The 24533-nt window shown below is 43.3% G+C and overlaps 2 protein-coding genes across 4 annotated transcripts in view; one reads left to right on the forward strand and one right to left on the reverse strand.

Annotated features, from left to right (window-relative positions):
• cd34 (CD34 molecule) overlaps window positions 1–24533 on the forward strand; it is a 286734-nt gene that overhangs the window by 208869 nt on the left and 53332 nt on the right. Inside the window, exon 9 of one of the 3 annotated variants that reach the window (XR_007449637.1) lies at window positions 9886–10179. The exons of the other annotated variants lie outside the window; for them this stretch is intronic. The gene's annotated coding sequence lies outside the window, so the exon portion shown is untranslated. Of the gene's footprint in view, window positions 1–9885; window positions 10180–24533 lie in introns of those variants that run through there. 3 annotated transcript variants of the gene reach the window in all.
• The window catches only part of magi3a (membrane associated guanylate kinase, WW and PDZ domain containing 3a), a 199109-nt gene that overhangs the window by 39437 nt on the left and 135139 nt on the right, over window positions 1–24533 (reverse strand). Inside the window, exons 3-6 of the mRNA XM_049580722.1 lie at window positions 22419–22538; window positions 5922–6128; window positions 2244–2406; window positions 1301–1380 (exon numbers count right to left, since the gene is read on the reverse strand). Of these exons, the coding sequence (XP_049436679.1) occupies window positions 1301–1380; window positions 2244–2406; window positions 5922–6128; window positions 22419–22538 (570 nt within the window). The remainder of the gene's footprint in view (window positions 1–1300; window positions 1381–2243; window positions 2407–5921; window positions 6129–22418; window positions 22539–24533) is intronic.

Here is a 24533-nt window from a genome sequence, read left to right on the forward strand (position 1 = left end):
CAGTGTGTATGTGTGCAACATCTTGAGTTTCTGCTGCTGTGTGACAAACACATGCGGCTCAGAGGAGATCTTTACGCAAGAGGGGCCATAGAAAATTGCCTTTTGAGAGATGCCGCACTGATGAGCTCCCTGCATGTGTCCCAGAAGCCATTAGGAGGAGAGGGGCAGGCTGGAGAGCGGAGGTTTGTGCTGTGTCACCGGCATGACTGTGATCAGGCCCGCTCAGCTGTTCAATCGCCGTCTGTTAGCCAGCGCCCTCTTCATGGAGGCAGGGACGTGGCTCGTGCACATACTGGTCTATGCAGCAAGAAGTTGAAGGTGTGTATGTGGTGAGGAAGGTGAGGGTATGAATGGGACTAAGGAGCACAAGTGTCCGTGTGAGGGTTACTACCATTCCAATAATCTGCAGATATAAGCTCCTTTTACACTGCCTGTTCAAAGTGGGAATGTCACGCCGTTATTCTGCCTCGTTATTCTTCATGAGATGTACGATTGCGGGTTGGGGACACACAGTTGTCTCACCTTTAAGCAGAGGTAGGAACAGCATCACATCGTCTGTGTAATAAAGGACAGCCTTTAGGACGGGATCACGGATGAGACGGGTGTGACGTTATGATGACGTATTATGTTTGTCAGATCTAAAGGGATTTAAAAGGCAGCTAATAGCAGTTAGCAGCTAACTCAAAGAAGAACAGCAGCCACAAATGTCTGCAAATTGGGAAAACAATGCAGACGGGGAGTTCCTTACCCACAAGATCACCCGCCATATGACGGGGATGGTAAATGATTGTTATTGTTTAAAGAAGTGGTTCCCAACTGGTGGGTTGCAGTCCAAAAGTGGGTCGTAAGTCCATTCAGAATGGACCCCAAGTGATCTGCAAATGAGTCAAGTTTGTCAAAAGCACACTTTATTTTAAGTAAAGTGAATTCCTGGCACAGAGCTTTTATTTTGAAGTGCCGTTTCCTGCTGTAGAGTGAGTGACTAATGGACAGCTACTTGACAGGGACAGTAAACTAGCTGGACTTTGAACTTATGACTAAGGAGAAATCTGGACGCCTGGGCTGGACCAGTTGGGAACCACTGGTTTAGAAAGTGCTGGCGACACATATGTCGTAGGTCATGCTGGAGGCTGACGCTGCTATCATCAGTTGTTTCTGGGATGCTGGCATGCTATCTAAAATCTAGAATCACGGAGGTGGTAGGATGCTGCCATAGTTTGATTCTGTGTAAAAGTACAAAGGTGGTGTAAAGAAGGGACTCTGTGGCACGATTTTTGTGTAAAACGGTCTTTAGTCTCACCTCCTTCCTCGCATTTCTCAGGAGGCTTTGCCTTCTTGGCGAGGCGGGGGTCCAGCCAGGTAGTGGTCTTGCTGTTGTGACTGAAATGCAAAGAGGAGACTTGGCTTTAGGTGCAGTAAAAATCATTTTCAAAACAATTAAGATGCTGTGACGATCGTGCAATTAGCACTCCAACTCTCAGGAGCCACTTTGCCCAGAAGCTATTCCACCAACTCGAGCAAACAAACAAAACTAAAATCTCCAGGAAAACATAAAGTGTGGCTAACTTCTAATGTTTGGGGATGAAATGGCTTATTAAAGAAACCTTTAAAATTTAAACAAAGCTCAGACTAACCTTTGAGGTAGAAGGAAGAGAGAAAAAGAAAGAGAATGGGGCAGAGTAATGAGTGAGGGAAAAGGAGGAATACACAGAGCAGAGAAGGGAAAAGAGTGAGCAGCTGCAGAGATCATAAAGAGCAGAACTGAGAGAGCAGGTCAGGGGTGGCGGGCTTCATTTAGCCTGTTGTTTCTCTGGCTGGCAGAATGAGCTATTGATTTAGTGGCGAGCAGCAGCACCTGGCTCTGTCAGCCGCTCGGCATTGACTGCCTGCCACACTAACGGGGCCAGGTAAACAATGCAGGGCCTGCTGCTTTTAGCACCAGCCAACAAACCCGACATCAAACACAGGGGAAATAAAAGCAAAACTTAATCGAGAACACAACTGCCATCGCCGAGCCCACTGATAACTTCCATGTCCAACACCTGGTTTGATACAGTACAGAGGAGTGTGCTGGATGGGGAGTTAGACAGGGCTGCCAGATCTCTCAACACATTTTGCTTACCCTGGCTGTAAAAGAGATGAATTGGGAGAGTACTGGGAGTTGGATTAGCACAACGCTGATGTAATGGGAGAGTAATAGGACCAAAACAATGCAAGCAAGTAGCAGGAGAAAGGCTACTTACTCTATGAAATAGACCATGCCGGTTTCTGTGTAGGCCATCTCCCAGTTTTTAGGCAAGGGCTCCTGACTTTCATCCTGAGTGTTCCATACACGCAAGTCCATAGCCCCGGCGGACTGGTTGTAGCTGGGCACCGTCTTCCTCCACTCCGCCTTGTCCTTGTGCTCTGTGGCCCGGCATGGTGTGAGGGACACGGGCATGGAGACAGACAGAGGGATGGGTTGGGAGTAAGGGTGTGGGAGATGGTAGAAGGAGAAAGAGACAGGAGGTGAGAATGTGGCGCCATTGGAGCTCCTCTGGGCTCCTTGCATCTCTCTGCGCTGCTGCTGTCGCTCGAGTTGATCTTCCTCTGTACACTGGGTGGACGGTTGCATCCACAAGAGAGGAAGAGGGGTAGAGAGCGAGAGAGGGAGGGAGACAGGGAGAGTACACACACAGAGAGAGGACGGAAGCAAAGCAATTGCCATAGGATTTGCATGTCAGCAGCGATGTACTGGGAACTGCCTCCCAGGCAAGGGCAAGAGCTGACCAATGCTTCAGCCCCCAGCCGCGAGCGCCACATCACAACTCTATTAGCATCACACAGGCTGCTGCATGTGCGTGTGTGTGTGTTGCTGTCTGTGTGAGGCTCTTATCTGCAGGTTTTCATCTGGCTGTGTATGACCTAGCTTCATCATGGCATTGAATGCTCAGTCTGTTTGGCCAGGGTAATTGAATGGCAGGGAAGGAAAGCGACTGGAGGGAGCCAAGAGCCTTTTCTGTGTCGAAATTGGGGCCCTCTTTTTCATCATGGACCCACAGAGGGGTTTCTGCACTTATAAAGTCAAAATAATTGACTGCATACAGACTCTTGCTCGAGGCTACAGCAGCTTTTAGCCCTTGCAGAGATACACAAACGGGGCTGTTGCAGATGTGGGCATGCAGGCTTCATAAACTGACGACAACTCTACAAGGACACAAAAGAAAAATGGACGTTAAAAACAATGCGTGACCGTTATTACACTACCTTCAAGGCATGGTCATACGTCTTCCTCTTCTCCTGTTTTCACCACTTTAACAATCCAGTCCATCCACATGATGACAATGGTACAATAAACTGCATTTCAGATTATCATGAACTACAGAATTAGGACTGACATCCTTCTACAATGACTGCTTTTTTTTTCTTGGCTGGGCTCCGCACTGTCATCGTTACTGCCCGGGGCCACAGAGATGATGTGTCTCTGACAATGTTTCTCTCTTTTGCTCTTGGATGTGAGATGAGCAGTTATACTTGCTCACTCTTTTTTTTTTGGACTTATTTCCCCTCCTTCCTTTGACGTGTAATCATGTCTCACAGAGAAAAGATGCATTCCCCGTCCTCCTGTGGATGCTTGATATGGTTCATATTTTGTGAGCTGAATTAGCCTTTATATTCCAGATGAGTCTGGGGCAAGGTTATTATCATTATTCAAGTGGCTGTGGCTCAGGAAGGAGAGCGGCTCATCCATTAATCGGAAGACCTGTTCCATCGTGCGGGTGTGTGTGAATGGTGGCACCTTGTATGGTAGCCTTGGCCACTAATGTAAGAATATGTGAATGTGGCATGAGGCATTGTGCCATCTAAAAGCGCTTTTGGTGGTCGGAAAACTAGAAAGACTCTTTATAAATGCAAGACCATTTTCCATTTATTATATTAACTAAAAGTAAACTACTACACTTTGCAACTTTGCAACAAAATACGTCACTCATTCGGATCAAAGCAAGACAACTCGAGATATGAAAGCACCCTTATGTCGGGTTCACACGACACGATATCAGCCCGAAAATGGCTCGACGCAGCGTCGTACCGCGTCAGCTCGGATCGTGAACGACAATAAGTGTCGTACACGATAATCCATCGTTTCATCTCGTGTAGTGTCTCATAGTAGACAACAACCAACGCCATGTCTGGGACACCTCACGACGTTCGGACAAAAAGTCTAGCATGTTTGATTTTCCTTTTGTCGTTCACAACTGCTCTCGTCACAGCTGTCACTTTGACCAATAGGAACACAGAGCGATCTGCTGCCGTAGACAACTGTACGACAACAACACCACAGGCTTCTTGATATTTCCTCTAGGAAATTTCAAACTCAACACTTCCTGTATCTGTTTCAAATTAAAAGCCCATTATAACTTTGGTTGAGAGAATCCCTTCATTTTCCAAATAGGCTTTTATTGTGAAACATTTGCAGGAACTTGTTGGGGAGAAATCAGTGACTTGCATGTTTGCATACGGTACTTTAAATGTAGCTCCTGCCATCTTTCGGCTGGCACATGACCAGACACAGTCACAGAAATAATAGTAATAATAATACGACAAGATAACCTGATGCAATCACACTTGTCGTGAAAGACGACCGGGGATGATTGGTGTGGACCATCGCGTAGTGTTTCAAGTCTGTCGGCCAAGTCACGGCACGATTTTATAACTCCACAATCGTGTAATCTGACAGAGTGACTGTTGGAACAGACGAAAATGTCACACACACATAAAAGCATGTCATTAGCAAGAAACTTTGCAGCTCTGTTCTCTAGCTGCAAGAACATATCCTCCTGTAGGATATATGTGTAGTGTGAACCAGGCATTAGTGATAGCAAAAACATCCTTATGTTCCTCACATTCAGGAAAAGTCTGGGCAACCCTGCATTGCTATTTAGTTTATTTAGAAAGGCATATACTTGTATTGCTCCCTGCATGAATGTTCAACATTAGCACAGAGTGGTCTGTCAATTGAACTGTGGTAATTGTGCTGCAAATATGTATCTCAACATATTTGGCTAGCTGTTCTCAAGGATCATAAAAACACAACAAATAATATAACTGGCAATGTAATGGTGCCGGCACTGGTAATTAGCTGTGTTTGCAGCACTTGGTCCTTTCTGTGCAGAGTGGCTCACTTGGCTAACACTGTGGAGTGGCAGTGCCATACAGCACCAGGCCAGGGTGTGTGTGAGACTGGTCACAGGCCCGTCATTGAAGCCATAACAGAGGACAGGACAGCTGAGGGAGCCTCCTCCAGCTGGAGCTGTGAAGGGCCAGAAGCTGCTGCTTTGTTCAGTTGGCTGCTTCGAGCGGCGGATGGTATGATGAGAGAAAACGATTTCATATGGATGGTCTTTATGTAACATGGTGGCACATATTTCTGACCATTACCACTTTGTTTTGTAGTGCTTTATAATAACACAGCAGTTAGAGGTTTCCTAACTACTCTCCCAATGAGGACTACTCGTCATTAGCCGAAACATGCTCTGATTTACTTGGTGCCACGAGCCATGTGAGGACATCCTTGTACGGGAATGAAACAAGGACAAAGTCTCTCCCTGTAACCGAGGGATTGCTGCTATTGATCTCAGCCAGACTTTGACTGCTTCTTGACTTTGCAGGGCTGTGATTTAGTGCTGACCTTGCATGCAGAACAGCTAATCCTGACAACGTTTGTTTGGAGAAACGAATGATAAGGAGGAGAGAAAAAGGTCCTGCTGTTTTGCATTCGGAGAATAATATAATGGACGGCTGGGAAAATAAAAATAAAATCGAGTAAACAAAAAACTGCTGGGGTTTAAATTTGGAGAAAAGTGGTATGAAGCACAGCTGCATTACAACTAGTTGTATGAATTGCAGAAGCAGTGAAAGAAACAGACAATGATGTTTCTCACCAGCCAGGCCGTTGACCATAGGAGGCCTGTCTTCTTCGTCTTCCTCCTCTGGCGCAGCGCTGTCCTTTCTGTCCATCTTACTGACGGAGGTTGTGCGTTTTCGCTGGACCTCCGTGTCAAATTCCTCATCAAACAGAACCTGGTCCACCAAGTCAGGCTGCACGGGGCTGGGCTCTGCAGGAGGTTTAGGGGTCCCATAGTAGTTACCTGGGATGAAGAGAGGAAGAGAGAGACAACGAAATATACTCATGAATATGTTTAACTGAACATGTACAGGCTTTATTTGATTATGTTCATTGCATAACCCCAACTTGTGACCCCCATTACTAAATACCTCACCTTAAAGGGACAGTTCACCCCCACAAAAAATCCTCTTACTTGTGCTATTTATCAGTCTAGATTGTTTTGGTGTGAGTTGCAGAGTGTTGGAGATATCAGCCGTAGAGATGTCTGCCTTCTTTCCTATATATTAGAACTAGATGCCAGTCAGCTTGTGGTGCTCAAAGCACCAAAAAAAAAAAAAAAAAAAAGACATCTGAAAAACTCAACAGCAATGTCTCTTTCCTGAAATCATGACCTGGTTACTCAAGAGCAGGTCTTGCCAAAAAAAAACAAAAAAAACAAAAAAACAATAGCGAAGCAGCAAGCAGAAAGAATAAACTGAGGGATTAGTATGTGATGTCATGAGGAAGTGTTTCCCTTGTTTACATGCCTCAGTGTGGCACTAACATCAGCAACATTACTTATCCTCAGTGTTATTATCCTTACTTTTATGCAGACCTCCACAGAGGAAAAAGTCTGCTGCATTTCCAGGCTTTTCCTGAGAAAATAAGTTTGTAACTTTTGGGGACACTACAGGTGGCGCTAGAAACGCAGACGCTTCAAAGACGCTTGAAATGCCTGAAACGTCCTTTCAATGAGCGCTCCTTACGAGGAGCAACCGGGCGATCAAAACACTGAAAATGGACCCAAGACAGAGCTATGGTGCTGCTGGCGTCTGACACCCAAAAGTTGAGATTATTTCAACTTTCAGCGTCTACAAATGCGCGTCTAAAAAGACGCCAGAAAGACGCTCGTCATAAAAAATGCTTGAAAACCAGTCAGACGTGCCGTATCATAGGGAATCAATTGTTTTACTGGCGTCTCATTTCTAGCGTTCCTTGTAGGTGTGATCGCCCCCTTAATCAACTTCACTCCTGAAAAGCTATTTGACTCAGAAAGTCGTGACGTTACCACCACGCTACTGAGAAATGCAGTTAAATTAGTAACTTTGCTACTTGCAGTGACGCTACTGCCCAAAACCGGTAGGAACTATTTTCTTTCTACCGAACTACACCTGCCAACTGTATCACAACCCAGAAGGAAGTGTGCATCTACTCACAGACAAGACGTAAATATCAATGACATCCTCGGCTAAGCTGTACTATTAGCTAGCTCAGTGGTGCTAAGTAAGCTAGCTAGCTAGTAGTTGGTAGTCTGTGGGGTGATACAGTTGATGGGTGTAGTTCGGTAGAAAGAAAATAGTTTCTACATGAACCTGCTCACAACAAGGTCTGTGGATTATCTTGAGGAACCAGGTCATGATTTCTAGAAAGAGACATTGCTGTTGAGTTTTACAAACGTATTTTTTGGCGCTTTGAGCACCGCAAGCTGAGTGCCATCTAGTTCCATTATATTAGAGAGAAGGAGACATCTCTACAGCCGATATCGCCAACAATTAGCAACTCAAAACAATCTCAAGGAACTGTCCCTTTAACCCTTACTCTAAGACAACCCGAACCTACCTCTTAATCTTAAACCACTGCTCTAACACCACAACAGCCACTCATAGAAGCAATGACTAGGAGTCAGTTGGACCACCCTGCTTGAGGGATTCCTCTACACTTATGAGAACATTTTTACCTCTTGACTACAGGAATACGAGAAAGCACACACACAGTGACGAAGCTTAAATACTGTTGGAAAGAACTGCGATCCTTTCTTGGCTCTGCAGTTCACCACAGACAAGGAGGCGACACCTCAGCACCAGTGCAGCTGCAAAACCACTTTGTTGATACCAGATAAAGAAGAGACCATCCCACTCCGACTGTAGCAGTTGTTTAAATTTCTTCAAAAGGCACAGGGGAGTCTGACTGTCAGCTACAAATCATTTTTGGCAGAGACGCACCGGTTGGAACAAAACGAGGCCAAGATTTTGCTGTTGTAACTCAGGTTTTGGAACGGATTTCTGGATAAGAGAAAGTGTTTTTCCCCTCAATTTTTGACGTAAATTAGCCTTTGCTAACTCCCACTGGATGCCGCTATCACTGTCACGACTGACCCAAACTGTTGGCCTGTGATTGTTTTCCCCACAGTGCCATATGTCTCATCCAACACGGGGAGAGGGTCATGTTGTTGCTCCAGATCCAGGAGCCTGTAATGTAACAACAGAGACACGATCCCTAGCTGGCTTCCCATCTGTGAAAAGCAAACTGTGTGTTTTTCTTATTTATTGTGTTTAAACACTTTTTAAATGCATTTCTATGTGTTTCAAAACAACAGAGCGAAGCCAAAGAGCCTGGACTGTACTGTCATATTTACTGCCTCGTTCCTCGGGGAACTGCGACTGCAGCGTTTATGCCAAGGTAGGTTCCCAAGCGCTCGATTGGCCCTTTAAGTCCATCAGCTTGCCTTTGCTGTCATGTTGGTGCCTAAGGCAGCAAACAGCCTTACACCAGAGAGCGAGTCTTCGTCTTTCCTCAACTATAGGAGAGGAGGGTGACCCACTTTAGCACTCGCTACCTTCTCTCTCCCTGCCAGAGAATAAGAAACAACAGAAGAGGATGAAAACTTCAAAGCCCGAGAGGTGAGGAGAACAGTTGGGCAGGTATGGTACAAATATTGATTCACTGGTTGTTCTCCGTCTCTGGGAAACCACAGTGCTCCAGTGTTTGTGTGGGATTGCAGCGTGGTTTAAAACTGAGCTGTGTCTGAGTGGCTGAACATTGTATTGTAACAGTTAAACAGCACATCAGAGAGTGGACAGCTACTGTGACGAAGGAGTCCGCTGGGAGGAAGAGCGAGAAATGAGAATGGAACAAAGGAGGGACGACTGGAGGCAATGCAGAGAAGGAGAAAGCACTTTCTTACTGACAGAAATTTTGTGACAATGGAATTAAGGTTTCCACACAAAACAAAATGAGGCACACTAGTTTTTCTTTTTCACTTTCAGTCTCTCATTTAAATAAATATTTTCAACATCCTATTAAACTGTTATGAATTCTGCATAATTCGACAAAAACACCTTTCCAAAGCATACCAAAAATGAACTGAAAGCTGTTCCTGTTCTGTATTTAGCACCTGTACATGCATGGTCTCATTTAAAAGGTAACACTCTGAGGTTTTCTCACTGTAAGTGCTTCTGTCATTAAGTTATACGAGTTTCGACATACTGAAATAAGAAGGTTTTATATCTCGCCTGTATTTTTTTCTTGAAAAAAGATGCAGCAGATGACTGTAACTGGGAGGTAGAGCTGGTAAACACTATGGAACCAAAGTACGAGAGCTTATCTAGTCCACGCTCAAATTTCAGAACAGTACTACAGAAAATGACTGTTTTACACATGTTTAGGCGTTTCCAAAAAGGATGTTTAGGAGACTCCAAAAGGACCCTTGGTAACCGTGGTGACATATGATAGAAAAAAGCTGCCACTCTTGAACGCAATGATTTTGGGCAGTGGTCAGGTTACAAACCAATCACAGCCGACAGATAACTTTCCCTTCTTCAGTAATTATTCAGTCTGATAAATACTGAAAAGTTGATCATGTTAGTGCAGGGCTTCCCTGAGCTTTACATCTGTCCTGGAAGAAGATCAGCTCTGCACTCAGGATTTCAGGTAAATAGGCTACACGGTGCTTGTTAAGGTTAAGGCTAGTTAATAGCATGTCGGGGAGGAAATCCAAAGTGTGGGATCATTTTGAGAAGGTGAAGGACGAACCCAAGGTGATATGTAAACTCATCTTCACTGGTCGACTACAAACATGACGTATCATCTGAAACATGGAAGTAGCTACATGCCCATTAGCCCACAGCGTCATTAACAGGCGGCTCGCTCAGTGTGTGACGTGCACTTGTAGATAAAATATAGGCCTATATTAATGAAGGTTCATTAGTACGGTTTTGTATTTCTCTGTAATGTAGCACAGTGTTAACAATGTTACTGATACTATTCTTTCTCACACCTTCAACTCAAACCATTGTGTTGCCCCGCCCAAAATATATGATTTAATGATTGCATTAATATGGTAAACATGTGGCCGACTAGTCAACTAATGGCCCTAAATGATGGCTACTGGGCAACTAGGAAAATTCTTAGTCAGGGGCAGCCCTGGTGAAATTTAACTACAATATCTACATCAGTAGAATAAGAGTAAACATCAGAAATACGTACAGTTATGTGCATGAGTGGTACAGGTTGATGGCCACAGGCAGGAATGACTTCCTGTGGCGCACTGTGGTGCATCTTGATGAAATTTGTCTGTCACTGAATGTGCTCCTGTGTGTGAGCAGCACATAATGGAGTGGGTGGGAAACACTGTCCAAAGACGAGACAGGATACAGACTCACCAGAAACCATCACAACTTGACGACACTTTTCTTTATCAGCTATAATTATGACATGCTAAATCAACAATCAGCCCACCCACTGAAAAGCACAATTAATCTCGAGCGTCACACAATTCAATACATCATAATTAATTAAGGTAATTACATTAATCCGTGTTTTAATGTATGAAGTATTAATATCAGCACCTTATCGAAAACCGTTAAATCCTTTGCTAGGTTTGTAATTAACAGGATGCTTACTGTCGGAATGCAAAATGAGGGAGTTAAATTAGAAGTGGTAATTTACTCTGTGTGCACGCTGAGGCTCACACAAAGGCACAAGTAGCCTCTGTAAGTACCCATTACAGCCAAGGAGCCAGGAGACAGCGGCCACAATAAGGAACTGCAGTGAGATGGATCGTGTTGTAATTATACTGTACTAATGAGCCACAGTCATTGATGGGAACGTAGAACTTCATCTAGTGCGGATGTAAAAATTATGCAGCCTGGGAAAATAACTCACAAGACTGCAGGCTGGGTCTGGAATTAAGTGAGACGTCTCTTCGAGGGGTCGGGTCTTTTGGTGAAGTTTATTAATTGAGAAGTTTGTTTGAATCTCACGCGGCTCCTCATTTACTTTTACTCCGAGTTATTTTAACAAAATGTGGTTTAATTTGGTGTCTATATCCCGTGACTCCGGGGCACGGCGCTCTCCAGCTTTCTACGCTCGGTTCTATCATCTTATTTAATGTGTAATCATATTGTAATATAGCAGTTACTAATTATTCCATTTAATAGAGTCAGAATGCTCCATCCTATTAATATCCAGTGTGACAAAAAACTCCCCCATCTTTCTTTTGATGTGACAACACTATATAGTGTGTATTATCATATCAAAGATTTCAACCGGCTCTGGCACTGACAATAAGGTTTAATTATTAAAAACAGCTGGAACATGGGCAACAAAAATGAGCCGCATCAAACAGGTGGATATTCGTGATTCTAACAGATAAATGATTGACTAATAAATAAGTGAATAAACAGCTAAAGAATATCTGATTAAATACAACTTAACATGTGACGGGCACAACAACAAAATTAACACAGTGAAAGAATAAAAGCAGACACGTCTTTTAAGTGGTAATGAATTACCCCTGACAGAATAGAGGCCTTATTTCATAAAGTACTGAGCGTGTCAGGAGCTGTCAGTGTCAAGACTGACTCGTGCTTGTAAATTAGCACTTACGCTGCTGCAGCTGTTGTCTGGTTAGAAGAAGTCAAACTTAAAGGAGCACTTCACTCTTCAAATTACCATTTGTGTATCAATTACTCATCCCATGTTACTTTGAATCTGGGAAGAAAGCTTTGTTTTTCTCGCATGTCTCCACGGTGAGAAAGGAATCAAGTAAATTCTTGATGGATTGAAGTCATAGGGGTCCACGTTTAACAACAGCAAAACTATATCAAAACATCCATTTATAACTCTCACACAACTCGGCAGTATAATCCAAGTCTCATTTATCCAGTTGTATGCTCAGGGAAACTGAACGAAGTTCTCTTCACAGCCAGACTCCATTTACAAAAACAGTAATTTTACCTCACTGAACACAGGAGCTGCTGGTCTACCACTGCCTCAATCAGTTAGTTGGTTTGTGTTACTGTGTGACTTAGGTGAATCCAAACAAACCCTTAAGACACCAAAGTCACACAATAACACAAACAAATGAACAGATCAAGGCAGTGGTAGACCAGCAGCTCGTGTGTTCAGTGAGGTAAAATTACTGTTTTTCTCAGTGGAGTCTGGCTTTGAAGAGAGCATAGATAAGTTTTACTTTCTGTTCAGTTACCTGTCTGTTTGGAAAGCACTGAACATACGACTGGATAAATAAATGTTAAACGTGGACCCCAATGACTTCAATTCAGTACCAGAATCAGAATCAGACATTTATCGACTTTACTGATCCCTGAGGTGGACTTGTGATTTGTTTCAGTCGCTCTGATGTAAAGACTAAAGAATTATAAGAAGTAAGAATGGAGTATGAGAAAGAAGTATGTAAGATAAGCAATAAAATACAATTAAATTAGGGCTGTCAAAATCTTACGCCTTAATTCTGATTAATTAATCACAGAAAAAAAATAACAGGTTAAAAAAAATTAACTCTGATTAATCGTGTCCCGTGGTGCCCTTTTCTCCTAATGCGACATTGTCCGCCATAGTTGCTTTGTTAAATGATGGAGGCAGACGAGACGAAGCTGTTCGACCCCGAACATTCACAATTAAAAAACGCCCAGATGGAACTGTTGATAGGAGCACCGCTCTCTGCAATTTCTGCAGTCAGGAATTTCTGTACCATCGGAGAACTCAAAGCCTGAAATATCACCTCAACGCAAAGCATTTAGCAGCGGACCTGGAGGTCTGAGCTAGCACTAGCAGTTAACTTCGTCAAGCCACACTCGACCAGGTGTTCACATGCAAATTGAGTAAGTCCACCTGTGACTGACTAACTAACTCCCTTGTAAGATGGACTGCAGACCAGTTTGGGTGGTGGTGGTAGAGGACAGGGGGACAAATGTGTCCAAAACCCTGCAGCTTTACCACGACACATCTGCCAAAATTTATTTCAACTGAATTTTTTAAAAATACTTTCAAAGCAAAAACTGACCTATGAATTAATTTAGATTAATATGTCACAAAGCATGTAATTAATTAGATGAACGCTTTTAATCGCTTGAAAGCCCGAAATTTAATAGATTAAAAATGTGCATTATGCCACAACACTCTAAAGATATTAAGAATAAAATATAAATGTTCACTGTGAGTGTGTAAACATATACAAATATGTGCAGTGTGCTACATTACACTGTATAAACTAGGGTTGCATTCAGAAATATAAAATATGTACTGTGCTATAATGGTTACTATGATATATATACATCAACAGAATAAACACAAGACTAAGAATAAACATCATCAGCATTTTTTTGGATTCTTCATTTCCCAGAGATATTCAAGAAAAACATTTTCTTCAACAATCCAACGTAACAAAGGGTGAGTAGCTGAAATAAAACGGTCATTTGGGAGGTGAAGTATTCCTTTAACAGATTTGAACATTTGTGGCTCAGAACGAGCCGTTTGTTGTTCAATGACCCGCCACCATTAGACTGGCAGCAGCGAGACGCATCCTGCCCAGTTCATCATCTAAATTCACTGTAGTCATAGCTGCCATAACAGCTCATCCAGTGATGTGGAAGCTGTTGCTGTGCTTCCCCTCACGCTCAACGCCAGAGAGAGAAAACACTGATCTAACCTGTCCGTGCTCCTGATATATAATCCTGCCTCATTAACAAATGTCTCATTATCAGGACAAAGACGTTTCCTATTGAGATGCCAGGACACATTCTAAAAACCAGTCCTCATTTGAACAGGACGTCTGGTCACCCTCCGACAACCCTGTCTGTGTCAGAGTGACCACCTCAAATCTTCCACCTTAATTACGGCCTCAGATTAATGGGCTGTTCGTTCTTTCTGGGTGAGCAGAAAAAGGAAAATCCTGGGAGCCACCATGCTAACAGCTCCCCATGACCGTGTGTGTGGGACAAAAATAGACACCTGTTGATGCGGGCGCTGAATCAACACATCAACATGCTGTGTTCTTTTGTAAAGGCAACAATGAGAGAGAAACAGAGCAAAAATAATTAGTGTAATATCGAAGAAAGACTCGCTCTTCCCACAAGCTGATCCCTTCTGATAGATCAAAATTCTGACCTTGGGATTTTACAATATGCTGTTCTGCAGGTCGCCCACTCACCAACACTTCAGCTACATGAGCGTTTATATAAACACGTTAACAAAATCTATACTTTCTACTCCACTGTGCTCTGAGTGTCGACTGAGCAGGAGGTTAGAAGCAGTAGATGAGGTTCATCTACATCTCTATTTGGTGGTTATGTTTAACCTTTGAGATGCAACGTTCATCTTAAAGAGAAGAAAAAGGACGGTGGATAAAAATATTACAGCTCATCACACTGTAAAATTCAACATTTCTGGTCATCAACAGCTTATGTAATTTCAATCTTGCTCCACTTCAGTCACGCTGTGGCAAAATGACAAGTAGCCGTCGTGTTGAAGGTAACAGCAGCAGAAACAGTGAGCGCAGAGGGCTGATAATTTCGACATAGTGTGATTACATTAAAGCTCTTTTTTGCAGCTTTCTGAGAGTGGTGGGTGGACAGTGCAAAGCAAAGCCATTTTCATTTTAACAGCCCGGGCCAACACTTGCTTGGCACTGTCAGCGAATTACACAGCCATTCACTCATGTTACACATGCACGTTTGTGTTTGCTGCCAGGACGAAGTAGTTTCATGTCAAAGGGAGCATTTTTTGTTTTTTAAACTTGTTTCCCATTAAAAGGCTGCCATGACTGCAGAGATCCCCCGAGCTGAAATATACACTACTGACGCCGTGTGTTTTTATGGATGAGAACAAATGATAACTGTCACATTATAAGTTTTAGTGAGCAGCTGCCAGCGTATATCATCTCCAACTCATGAGTCTGAATAAAGTGTGAGAACTGTGACCAGAGTTTCGTCTGCAGGGAGACACAACCACTCAAAGGGTTCTTTCAGACCTAGAGTTCGCTTGCCTTGGCCCGAATCACGGACGAAATTTGTGACAAAGCGTGTTCTCATGGCAGCATTTACAAGCAGACCAGATCAAATGCCTTGTGTGAGAAAGCTGCTCTTGATTGGTCAGAATTTCCATGTGGGGAAAATCCAGGAAGTAAAGCAAACGTTGAAGAAGAGTACACTTGCAAGATAAATGTGACGCTTTCTAATGTCACAATGGAGGGACAACTACGCAGGTTGATTTTAGCGCTGCTCATCGTGGACTATATTGCTGTCATTGTTCATTTTAGTCAAACCATACAGTTTGAAAACGAGGCGCGGCTCCAACTAGAAAACAATGTTTTGATGCATTGGATGTGCTGAATGTGCATATTAAGGCAGTACAGGAGGAGGTGCACATTAATAATCCTCCAGGACTGTAACATGCTCATGTTTAACCCAAACAATGTGTCATGTGACTGCAGTTGGTTCGGATCCAGGTCGGAACACGTTCTCACCACAAATGAACCGCACCAGAGTTCGTTTGTAACCGGAAGGTCTCAGTCTGGTTGTTTTGGTGCGAGTGTGATTGCTGTGTTCACACCTGCCCAAACGAACCGCACTGAGGGGGCAAATGAACTTGAGTTTGATTGAACTGAACCAAACAGGGCAGGTGTGAAAGCACCCTGTCACTACACCCTTCACAGTTAGAAGCTAGGAGCTGTGATGGAAATGCTAGGGAGCAAAGATTCATGTAGTAATAGTCATTTAGCAATGTGTATTGGTTTCTTGTTTTCAAACAAGGGCTGGGATTGGTACTTGATACCCTTGAGGTACTGACCGAAATATATAGAGGGTTATGTCCCCTGCATCCCCCCGATCTTGATGCCTATGTACTTAACACATCAACAAAATGTTCACAAGTATTTCAGTTGTTTGCTGCCAATCTTCCAATACAGTACCCACCTGTTGTGACTACAGCATTATTGTTTTATTACTTTTTTTTTTAATTAACCAAACTGCTTTTGTTGCCTAACCCTAAAGCAGGAGTGTGGATGTGAACTCAAAGTTCTGGTGTCAACGTCCTGCATGTTGTACGCTCGCCATCATCCTCAACCATCTCTGTGTGAACCTTGTGTGGCCCAAGAATGTCGTGTTTTGTTACCTCAAGGAAATGTAGTCTCTGACCATAATGCAGGCAGCAATTATGTTGCCACAACAATGTTTAGTAACACAGAGACAGGGTTGCCCATACAGTGTGTGGTGTGGTAAAGTTGAGTGTGGTGTATTTGATGGAGTTCAGTGTGCCAAAATGGCACTGAAATGTTCTAAACCTTGGCTCTACTAGACGCCAGTGGCATCTGGTGGCTTTTATGCAATTAAATGCCTCCATTCACATGATGAGCACAGAATGAAACAAAAAAAGGAATTAAATTATCTTGGTGTTGGTTTCATTTTAAAGGTACAGCTATTGGTACTGGTATCGTATTTTTTCAAACGACACCCAGCCGTATTTCAAACACAAATCGAAACTGGAGTCTCCCCTTAGGTTGTGGAAGTTTTGGAAAACCTTTCTAGGGTTTATACTCCAGCTCAGTCTCCACCGGCTCCCTCCCAGAGCTCCCCCCACCTCACTCCACCCTCACTCTGCGTTTATCCCTCTGCCTCTTTGAACCTGCCAGCCGCAGTCACAGACCCTCATTAATCATTGAGGATGGGCTTCCACTCTCTCGGGCAGCGCCCTGGCTGCCCAGGCCTCATCAGTGACTGCCAGTGCCCCAGGCGGGTGAAGCCCATCTTGTGCTCCAGCCTTGGCACAGGGCTCCGGCCCTGCTTGGCATGGACGCTCACACTCCACAAGCCAACCTTGTCAACCCCGCATTCCTCTACTCCCTGTGCTTGTGTGTGTGTGTGTGGTGCATAGCCTCACAATCCACTGTTAGCTGACCTGCTTCTCACACATAAACTTTTCTTCTAGTTAATGTTTATGTACTCAGTCTGCGCACCGACACCCTTCCCATCTTTACTCCCGTCCTTATTTTTTCTTATTTAGCTGCTGTCATCCATCCTAATCCCTCTCTCTTTATCCCTCCATCTTTTGTTCTTCCGCTTCCTCCTTCAGCTTTTTTTTTTTTTTTTTTGTTCTCTTATTTTATTTGGACGTGCGCAATAACAACACTAATCCGACTCCTATGATATCAGCAGTGCAGTCCTCAGAGCGGAGGTACTTCTTAATCTTTCAAGCCTCTGATTTGCCAGTTCCTAGGAGTGGGCAGCTGTTGCTAGCGCAGCACCTTTGCACCCTCCCTTCTCTGTGACTTCTGGCCCGCTGCCCTGTTTCTATCTAATCCACAGCCATGCAGCTCTGCCTCAGAACTTCACAAAGCCTTTTATATCAGAAACGACCCTATTATGAAATGGTTGTAGGCAATGTGGTCCAGCAGAACGAGGGGATGGTAAATGGTCATTCCTTTGGCAGTGAAGTCCATGATTGTCGAGGGGAATACATTTTGTACTGCGCAAACAAAGGGGATTACATCCTCATCCCCTGTCAGGGTGGCCCACAGCAGGCCCACAACTACACACTGTAAGGCTCAGTCCCAATACACCTCTTATCCCTACCACTTAGCCCTTACTCCTCCATTTTGTACGTTCACGCCAGGGGGTGTCCCAAACCTTGTTGGGATGGAGGGGTAAGGCAAGAGAACAGAGTACTTTTTTAATCACACTCCAAACCAAGTGTAATGAAATTCAATGTATCCTCCTACAATGGTTTGTATCACATCCCACTCAAATGCACACACAGCTGTTCGTATAATACCCTATGATATAGCACCCCATGAAAGAACTGATGTACATCAAGTAAAGTTATGTCCTGTGTTTTGTGACACAAGCACCACCCCAACCTGCTTCTTTAAGGGACTGCTTCCTTCTTAACTCCTACCAGTGCACTGGTTGACTAATTGCAGCCTTGCTGTGGCTTATACACAAATTAGCCGCTCATGGTTACATAATATATGTAGATATTTTACGTACTTCGGAAAAGTACAAACAGTGCATGAGAACATCTTGCTTGTTTCACATGGTAAGATTTCAACCACTCTTTTCCGAGGGGCAAAGGAGCACACGCAAACGTGGGTTAGGGGTACAACTAAAAATGGGATTGGGCCTAACTGCAAGCTAGAACAACAGTACCATAGCACTGTCTTGTCGACAACTAAGCCCTTTTTTCTTTGTCTCGTCTTTATTGATTTATCCACGGTGTGTAACTCTGTACTATTTTATATTTCCGCTGCCTCCTTGCATTGGGCCACTTTCACTCACCCATGATGCTCTAAACCTCCAACATGTAATCAAGATAATGATTCCCATAACAGTCTTGTAAACATGGACAGTGCAGCTATGCAACCTAATGAAGCACCACAGTAACAGCCTGCTGATCTGTAACCACCTTGCATTACACAACTAGAAAACCAAGCCCACGATTTAATGGCATATGGGGTAAATAAACGTTTGCAATGTCAGCATAACTCGGGGAATAATAAGCCATAAAAGTGAACATCTTTATATCAAAATCTGTACCAACCCACACTGTTGCTAACTCTGAGTCTCAACAAAATGAGACACCTGCTTTCCTTGAATTCTGTTTGTCCATTTCAGCTCCTTGTCTCTGCCATGAATGATTCATACGACTGGCTTTTCTGTACCGACCACGGTGAGGGCTAGAAAATTGGATATGCCCTAATTCACATACATGCACACACTCTGGCACGCACGCAAATCTAATTCTCGAGAGTTTCGGCACAGCCGAGGCAACAAGTATTACTCACACCCTGACACTTTCATCATTCTGTAAAACAAAAAACTGGCAAACCAATTTCTCTTTGTTTTCAGGCGGTCTTAAAACTTCCCCATCCACTTCACCAACGGCTGAGTCAACTTCGCTGCAAAGACCTGCTTGGAATGCACAGAGCGACACTTTTGGGAGCTGAAAATGTACTGGATTAATGCTGAGGAGCGATCTCATAAACACACACAATTTGCCTCCTTTATGCTTGGTTAAGTATTTTCATAATATTGGACTTCTGAAATAACTTTCTATTATTGGTGAGCGATATGACAGCCAGTCTGTGAAACAGTCATTGTCTCAGATATTGGCTCCAGCAGAGCAGTGGGAGTGAGTGTCACTCTTAGTTACAGATTAACTGTGGATACATCCAGCCCCTGTTGTTCACGGGCCTGGAGGATTAGTCACAGCGCTGAACATGGCTGCCCAGGTTTGATGTTTCCATTAAACCGTCCACATATACAGTAAGGCCCCGTTCAGACAGAGAAATGTATCGTGTGCTGCAGAAAGCAAGGCATGTCACAAGAGAGGGGGAGAGAGATGAATCATGACATGGGAATGGAGTGTGGTTTTCCCCGAGTCCTTTACACTCAAAGTTCAGTTCAGTTCAGATTTTGTCCCACAAGAGGAAAATTCTTTCTGCAGCAAGGCAGCATGGAAACAATAAAACAGAGGACATAAAAGAGTGAATACTGTACCCACAGCACAAAACAAAATGAAGAGTCCATGTCATAAAAAGCTGCAACAAATTAAAATATAGGGAGATAAAAAAAAAGATAAAGTGCTCGGCTGCACCAAGAGGCAGTTTATGGTATCATCAATTTAGGTGTGTTTATTGCATATAATTCAATAAAAGTTGTTTTCTGTTACACCTGAACCTGTGTCTCTGTCCACAGTGGGATGATGTAAAATTCACTAAGCATGTAATCCAGCCAGCGTCCACAGAAGTTACGTTCACATTTCATTTTAGTATGTTTTTATTTACAAAGCTATCCTTAGTAGAAGTCCTACCTACTTATCTTCTCTTTTAAATCTCAAACATGGAAGTTACAATTTCTGTTTGCGGGGCTTTTGCGTTTTGTTGTGCCCAGAGTCACAACTGAACTGGGAAAGAAAGCTTTTAAGTTCTCTGTAAATATACAGATGATGCCACTCGTGTCCAACGCAAGGAAGTGAATTTCATTATAGATGGATAGAAACCTGACAGAAACTACCTGTAGCCATGCTGACACACACCCAGTGGGAACGGGGGGCAATAGATAACACACTGTAGGAGCAGCAGCAATAGTATAAAGTCCAGCTGAAGGGGCGCCTCACCTGGTGGAGCAGGCACCCCATGTACAAAGGCCATGTCACTGCCACAGTCGCAGCCCTTTGCTGCATGTCATCCCCTCTCTCTCCTCCTTTGGGGCGGCAGTAGCTCAGTCAGTAGCTCAGTCCATGAAAACAGTCCTGCTTCTTCTCCTTCTACTTCTTCTTCTTCTTCAGACAGGAGCGGGATAGGGAACACAGTCCCAATCAGGGCTCTCCTTCTAACTACAGTGGCTGATGCGAAAATGCAAATGGCCCAATCTATAGCCAGTGTTTGGTTTGTCTGTTGTGGGCCACTGTAGAAACATGGCTGTGCAACGTGGCAGACTCTGTGGACGAGGACCCACTCCCTATATAGATATAAACGTCTCATTCTAAGGTAACAAAAACACAACGATTCCTATTTGCAGGTGATTATACACTAACGAACACATATATATTATATCATATACCATTTCCACTAATGTATCCCCCTAAATCCTGAACACTGGACCTTTAAACCAGGTCTCCCTTGTAAAAGAGATCATGGAACAAACCTGGTTACATAAAGGCTAAATTTTAAAAAAGCACCACCAGCCATGAACCAGTGTTGCAGCCGTGCCCCACATGAATGAAATACACTTCAATACAAATTTAAAAATGTTCCTCTGAAGCATTGTTTTTCTGTGTGAATGGGCCCTCAAAGCTGCCTTTACAATCTACAGTACGCTGGCGAACAGATCTGTAGTCAATGACTAACCCACCGTGGGGAAATCATTCATTATGCAGTAAATATCTCTCCCTCTGTCCCCGCATTCAAGTGCCTGTCTGTCTGTAAATCTGTGTTTGTATGCGAAAACTTTATCTCTCAGTTTATCTGCAGAGACTCACGGGTCAAAAGTCTGGTAATTAATAATTAACTTTCCAGGGCTTCTGAATCTGTGCTCCCAATACACACATGGCTGTGTCACATTAAGTAGGTAAGGGCAGAGCAGATCCATTATTCATCCTGTTGACTGGTTCATAGGTTCAGGGTTGAAGGGCCAGTCCCTCGGGGCTGGATATGGGACACAGGGCTGACGGTGAAGCTACACATTCCCAACACGACGTGTAAGAGGACCACGGTGAAGCTCTTTATGGCAACAGAATCGCTTGGGGATATATTATCTCCAGCTATTTCACGTGTACGGTGACAGGCGGTTGATGACATGGGCAATGTGTTGATCCCATGACCTAATGGTGGACAGCTCAGCACATTCACAGGAGAACTAATAACCCGGGCATCGTGTGGGGATTCATCCTCAGGTGAAGCCATGTCCTTGGGGAGGACTGAGACCATGTATCGTAGTGATAACTTAATACTCTGTTTCTATGGTTACTCTTCATTCTTTGGCCAGTAGTTTTTCTATTATGGTCTTCCCTATTCTACCTCATCTCTAAGGGCGCTGTCACACCTAGCCTGTTCGATGGGTATCTCGCGACCTGTGGCGCCGGTTTGATTCAGTTCATTCGAGCTGGGGTGAAAGCTGTCAACTGAATCCTGATGAGGTCCAAACAAGCTGAGAGCACATGAAAAGCTGCGTCTTCAAAGTGAACTTGAGCACGCTTCGTTTGTGGTGTGACAGCAAATTTGACTGACCAAGATATTTCATGATATTCTATGAATATGTGATTTTAGCAGCGCTTCAAAGGCTAAACTACTTTCAAACCCATCTGCAATCTGTGTAAGCAGCGAATAAAGCCTGTATATGTAAGATCATTTGGTTACCATAGTAACTTGTACGCTGGTAATGCAACACCTCGTGAGTGCGGGGGTTTTCCTGATGCATCAGAGAGTCAGAAGGAGTGTAAAAAAGAAAGAGGTGTGTTACGTTTGTGCTGTACACCATGTGTTGTGACAGCTCCTCATTAAAAAGTAACCGTCATCCTGTAATATTATGACAAGCTCTTCTTCTTCATCCTGTCGCCACCTGTTTCTCATTATCCTTAACACAAGGTCGAGTTGCAGTCTCAACTAATAATGCTCATAATCAGCTATTTCATGGTGAGCGCTCTGTGTGAGAACATACTGTAAATAAACTCATGTCAAGCAGTTAAATGCTGCATCACCTGCTGTCACTGGAATTTCACTGCTACAGTCGTGGTATGTGTGTGATGTATTAAGACATACCATCATAGGTGCCACTCTCCAGCAGCAATCCACTTTCTTCCAGGTCACGGAAGTCCCCCACACTGATGAAATTGTAGTCCACTCCAGGAACTTCCCCCTCTCTGGGTAGCCGAGTGGTACCTGCCAACAATGACACAGTTTAAGACCAAGCAGCAACCTCAGGAGCATGGTAGAGGGGAAAAATACTGTTAAACTTCAATTAAATGCCTTTGCTCTTTTACTAGCCCGGTGTGGCTACAGATTTTAACATATAAAGGCCTGTCTTAATTAGATGCCTGGTTCACTGCAGCAGCCACAACCCACACCAACCCTGTCTCCTAGAAATTACATTCATATACAACTAATCTGAAACAGCAAATAAGTTTTGAGGGAATCATAATGCCGTGCAAATTACGTTTCACTTGCGAAATGAGAAAATGTTGCTAATTAATGTATTTGGCAAGTTGCAAAAATGTTGACACTAAACCAAGGGCATAGATTTCATTGTAAGATTTTGGGGAAGTTGGGATCTTCCGCCATATTAAGCGCCAAACACTGAATTTCCTGCATTCTGGTGAATTTTCACACATTAATTTGTTCCTTTCTGGCATCAATTTAAAGTGGAAATGTCTTTAGTTTTATCAAAATACCCTAAAACTTCAGTTAAAAGCCTAGTCCCAATATATAAAGGCCTGTCTAAAGTAGACGCCTGATCTGGTTGCCAAGCAACCCATTTTTAGGGAAGTTCTTGGATGTATAAAAACAGGCTGTTAGCTGTTAGGTTAGCTGCTTCAATTTTGGATACAGATATAGCCAAGAGCACCAAAGAAGAACGTAATTCCTTCAGATTTACAGGCATGGTAAACAAGAGAGACCAAAAAAAGGCAACTCCCTGCCTCTGAATCACATTTAGTGTAAGTAAATTTGTCATTAATCACCATTAATCTGTCTGGAGCCATAAAGAATACTTGAGCCTTATAATAAAGGTAACACAGCCTTATTAAGTCAATATTAGCTTATCAACATTGCCAATAGGTCTAATCATTAATAGGTTGTACGGTGGCTACTCTGCAGTAAGGTATTAATGGATATTTGGTACCTTGCACGAAAGCAAACAAATCTGTCTATGATACTATTAAATTCAACATTTTCCTACAAGACTACTCCTCTCTGGATGTGGATTCCAAAGGTAGCTTTGCTAAAGAGATTCGAGACAAGATACCGCTCTGGATGTCCAGCAAAAGTTAAAGAAAATGCGCCCGGCTGTAGACGTCGCTATGACTCACGTTTTAGTTGACGAAATGTTTAACCTTTTCTCTTTTTAATTTGTTGTAGGCCTATAGGTTACACATTGTTATTATTGGATAATGTAAGAATTATCGTTCAAAAGTAAGCGTTATACATTTCAATCTAGCCTAATTTTTGGTCAAAGCCACAGGTAGCCATTGGAGAAGGTGGTCTATCACCATTTCAGTATGTTTTCAGTTCATGAAAGTCAATCGTAACATTTTGGTTGCCTAACTTTTTTTTTTTTTTTTGGCCAGTACATTTTGTTTTAATGGTTTTAAGCCTGTTTTTGTCCAGTGAAAATTAGCATTAGCATTATCACAATTAACCACAGACTGTAAATGCACCATGCTAACCAAGCTAGCAGCTAGCATTAGGGTTAGCTTCACCCTCTTGTCCAAATATGGTCACTTCTCGCTCCAAAATGCCAAACTTGCGGCTTCGAAACAGGAGTCCACAAACTAATGGGTGTTGTCACGATGGCTGTGGTCATTATTTTTATACTGTCTATTTTTAAGACAAAGGGCACATCCAAATAAGTGGAATGTACCATTCACTAACGAGGGACGATGGGTTTAGCCAGAAGTGACACTGTATCCAACATGCCCACAGAGATTTGACTCAAGTCCAAATACAGCACTCAGGGGTGAATCTGTGTCTACATCATGAATAGTCAACAGAGCTGGGACCACAAAGCTATGAATACATTATTAAAATATGAAACACAGAAAAAAAACCTTCTCCCTCACAGCAGCACAGCTGTCAGAATACAGAGCAAGTGTAACTGATGATAATGATAATGAACGGGATTTTAATTGCACACTTTCACTTTGACTTGTGTGAACGGCA

The sequence above is a fragment of the Epinephelus fuscoguttatus genome, linkage group LG7 (assembly GCF_011397635.1).
Source record: "Epinephelus fuscoguttatus linkage group LG7, E.fuscoguttatus.final_Chr_v1".
Classification (NCBI taxonomy): Eukaryota; Metazoa; Chordata; class Actinopteri; order Perciformes; family Serranidae; genus Epinephelus; species Epinephelus fuscoguttatus.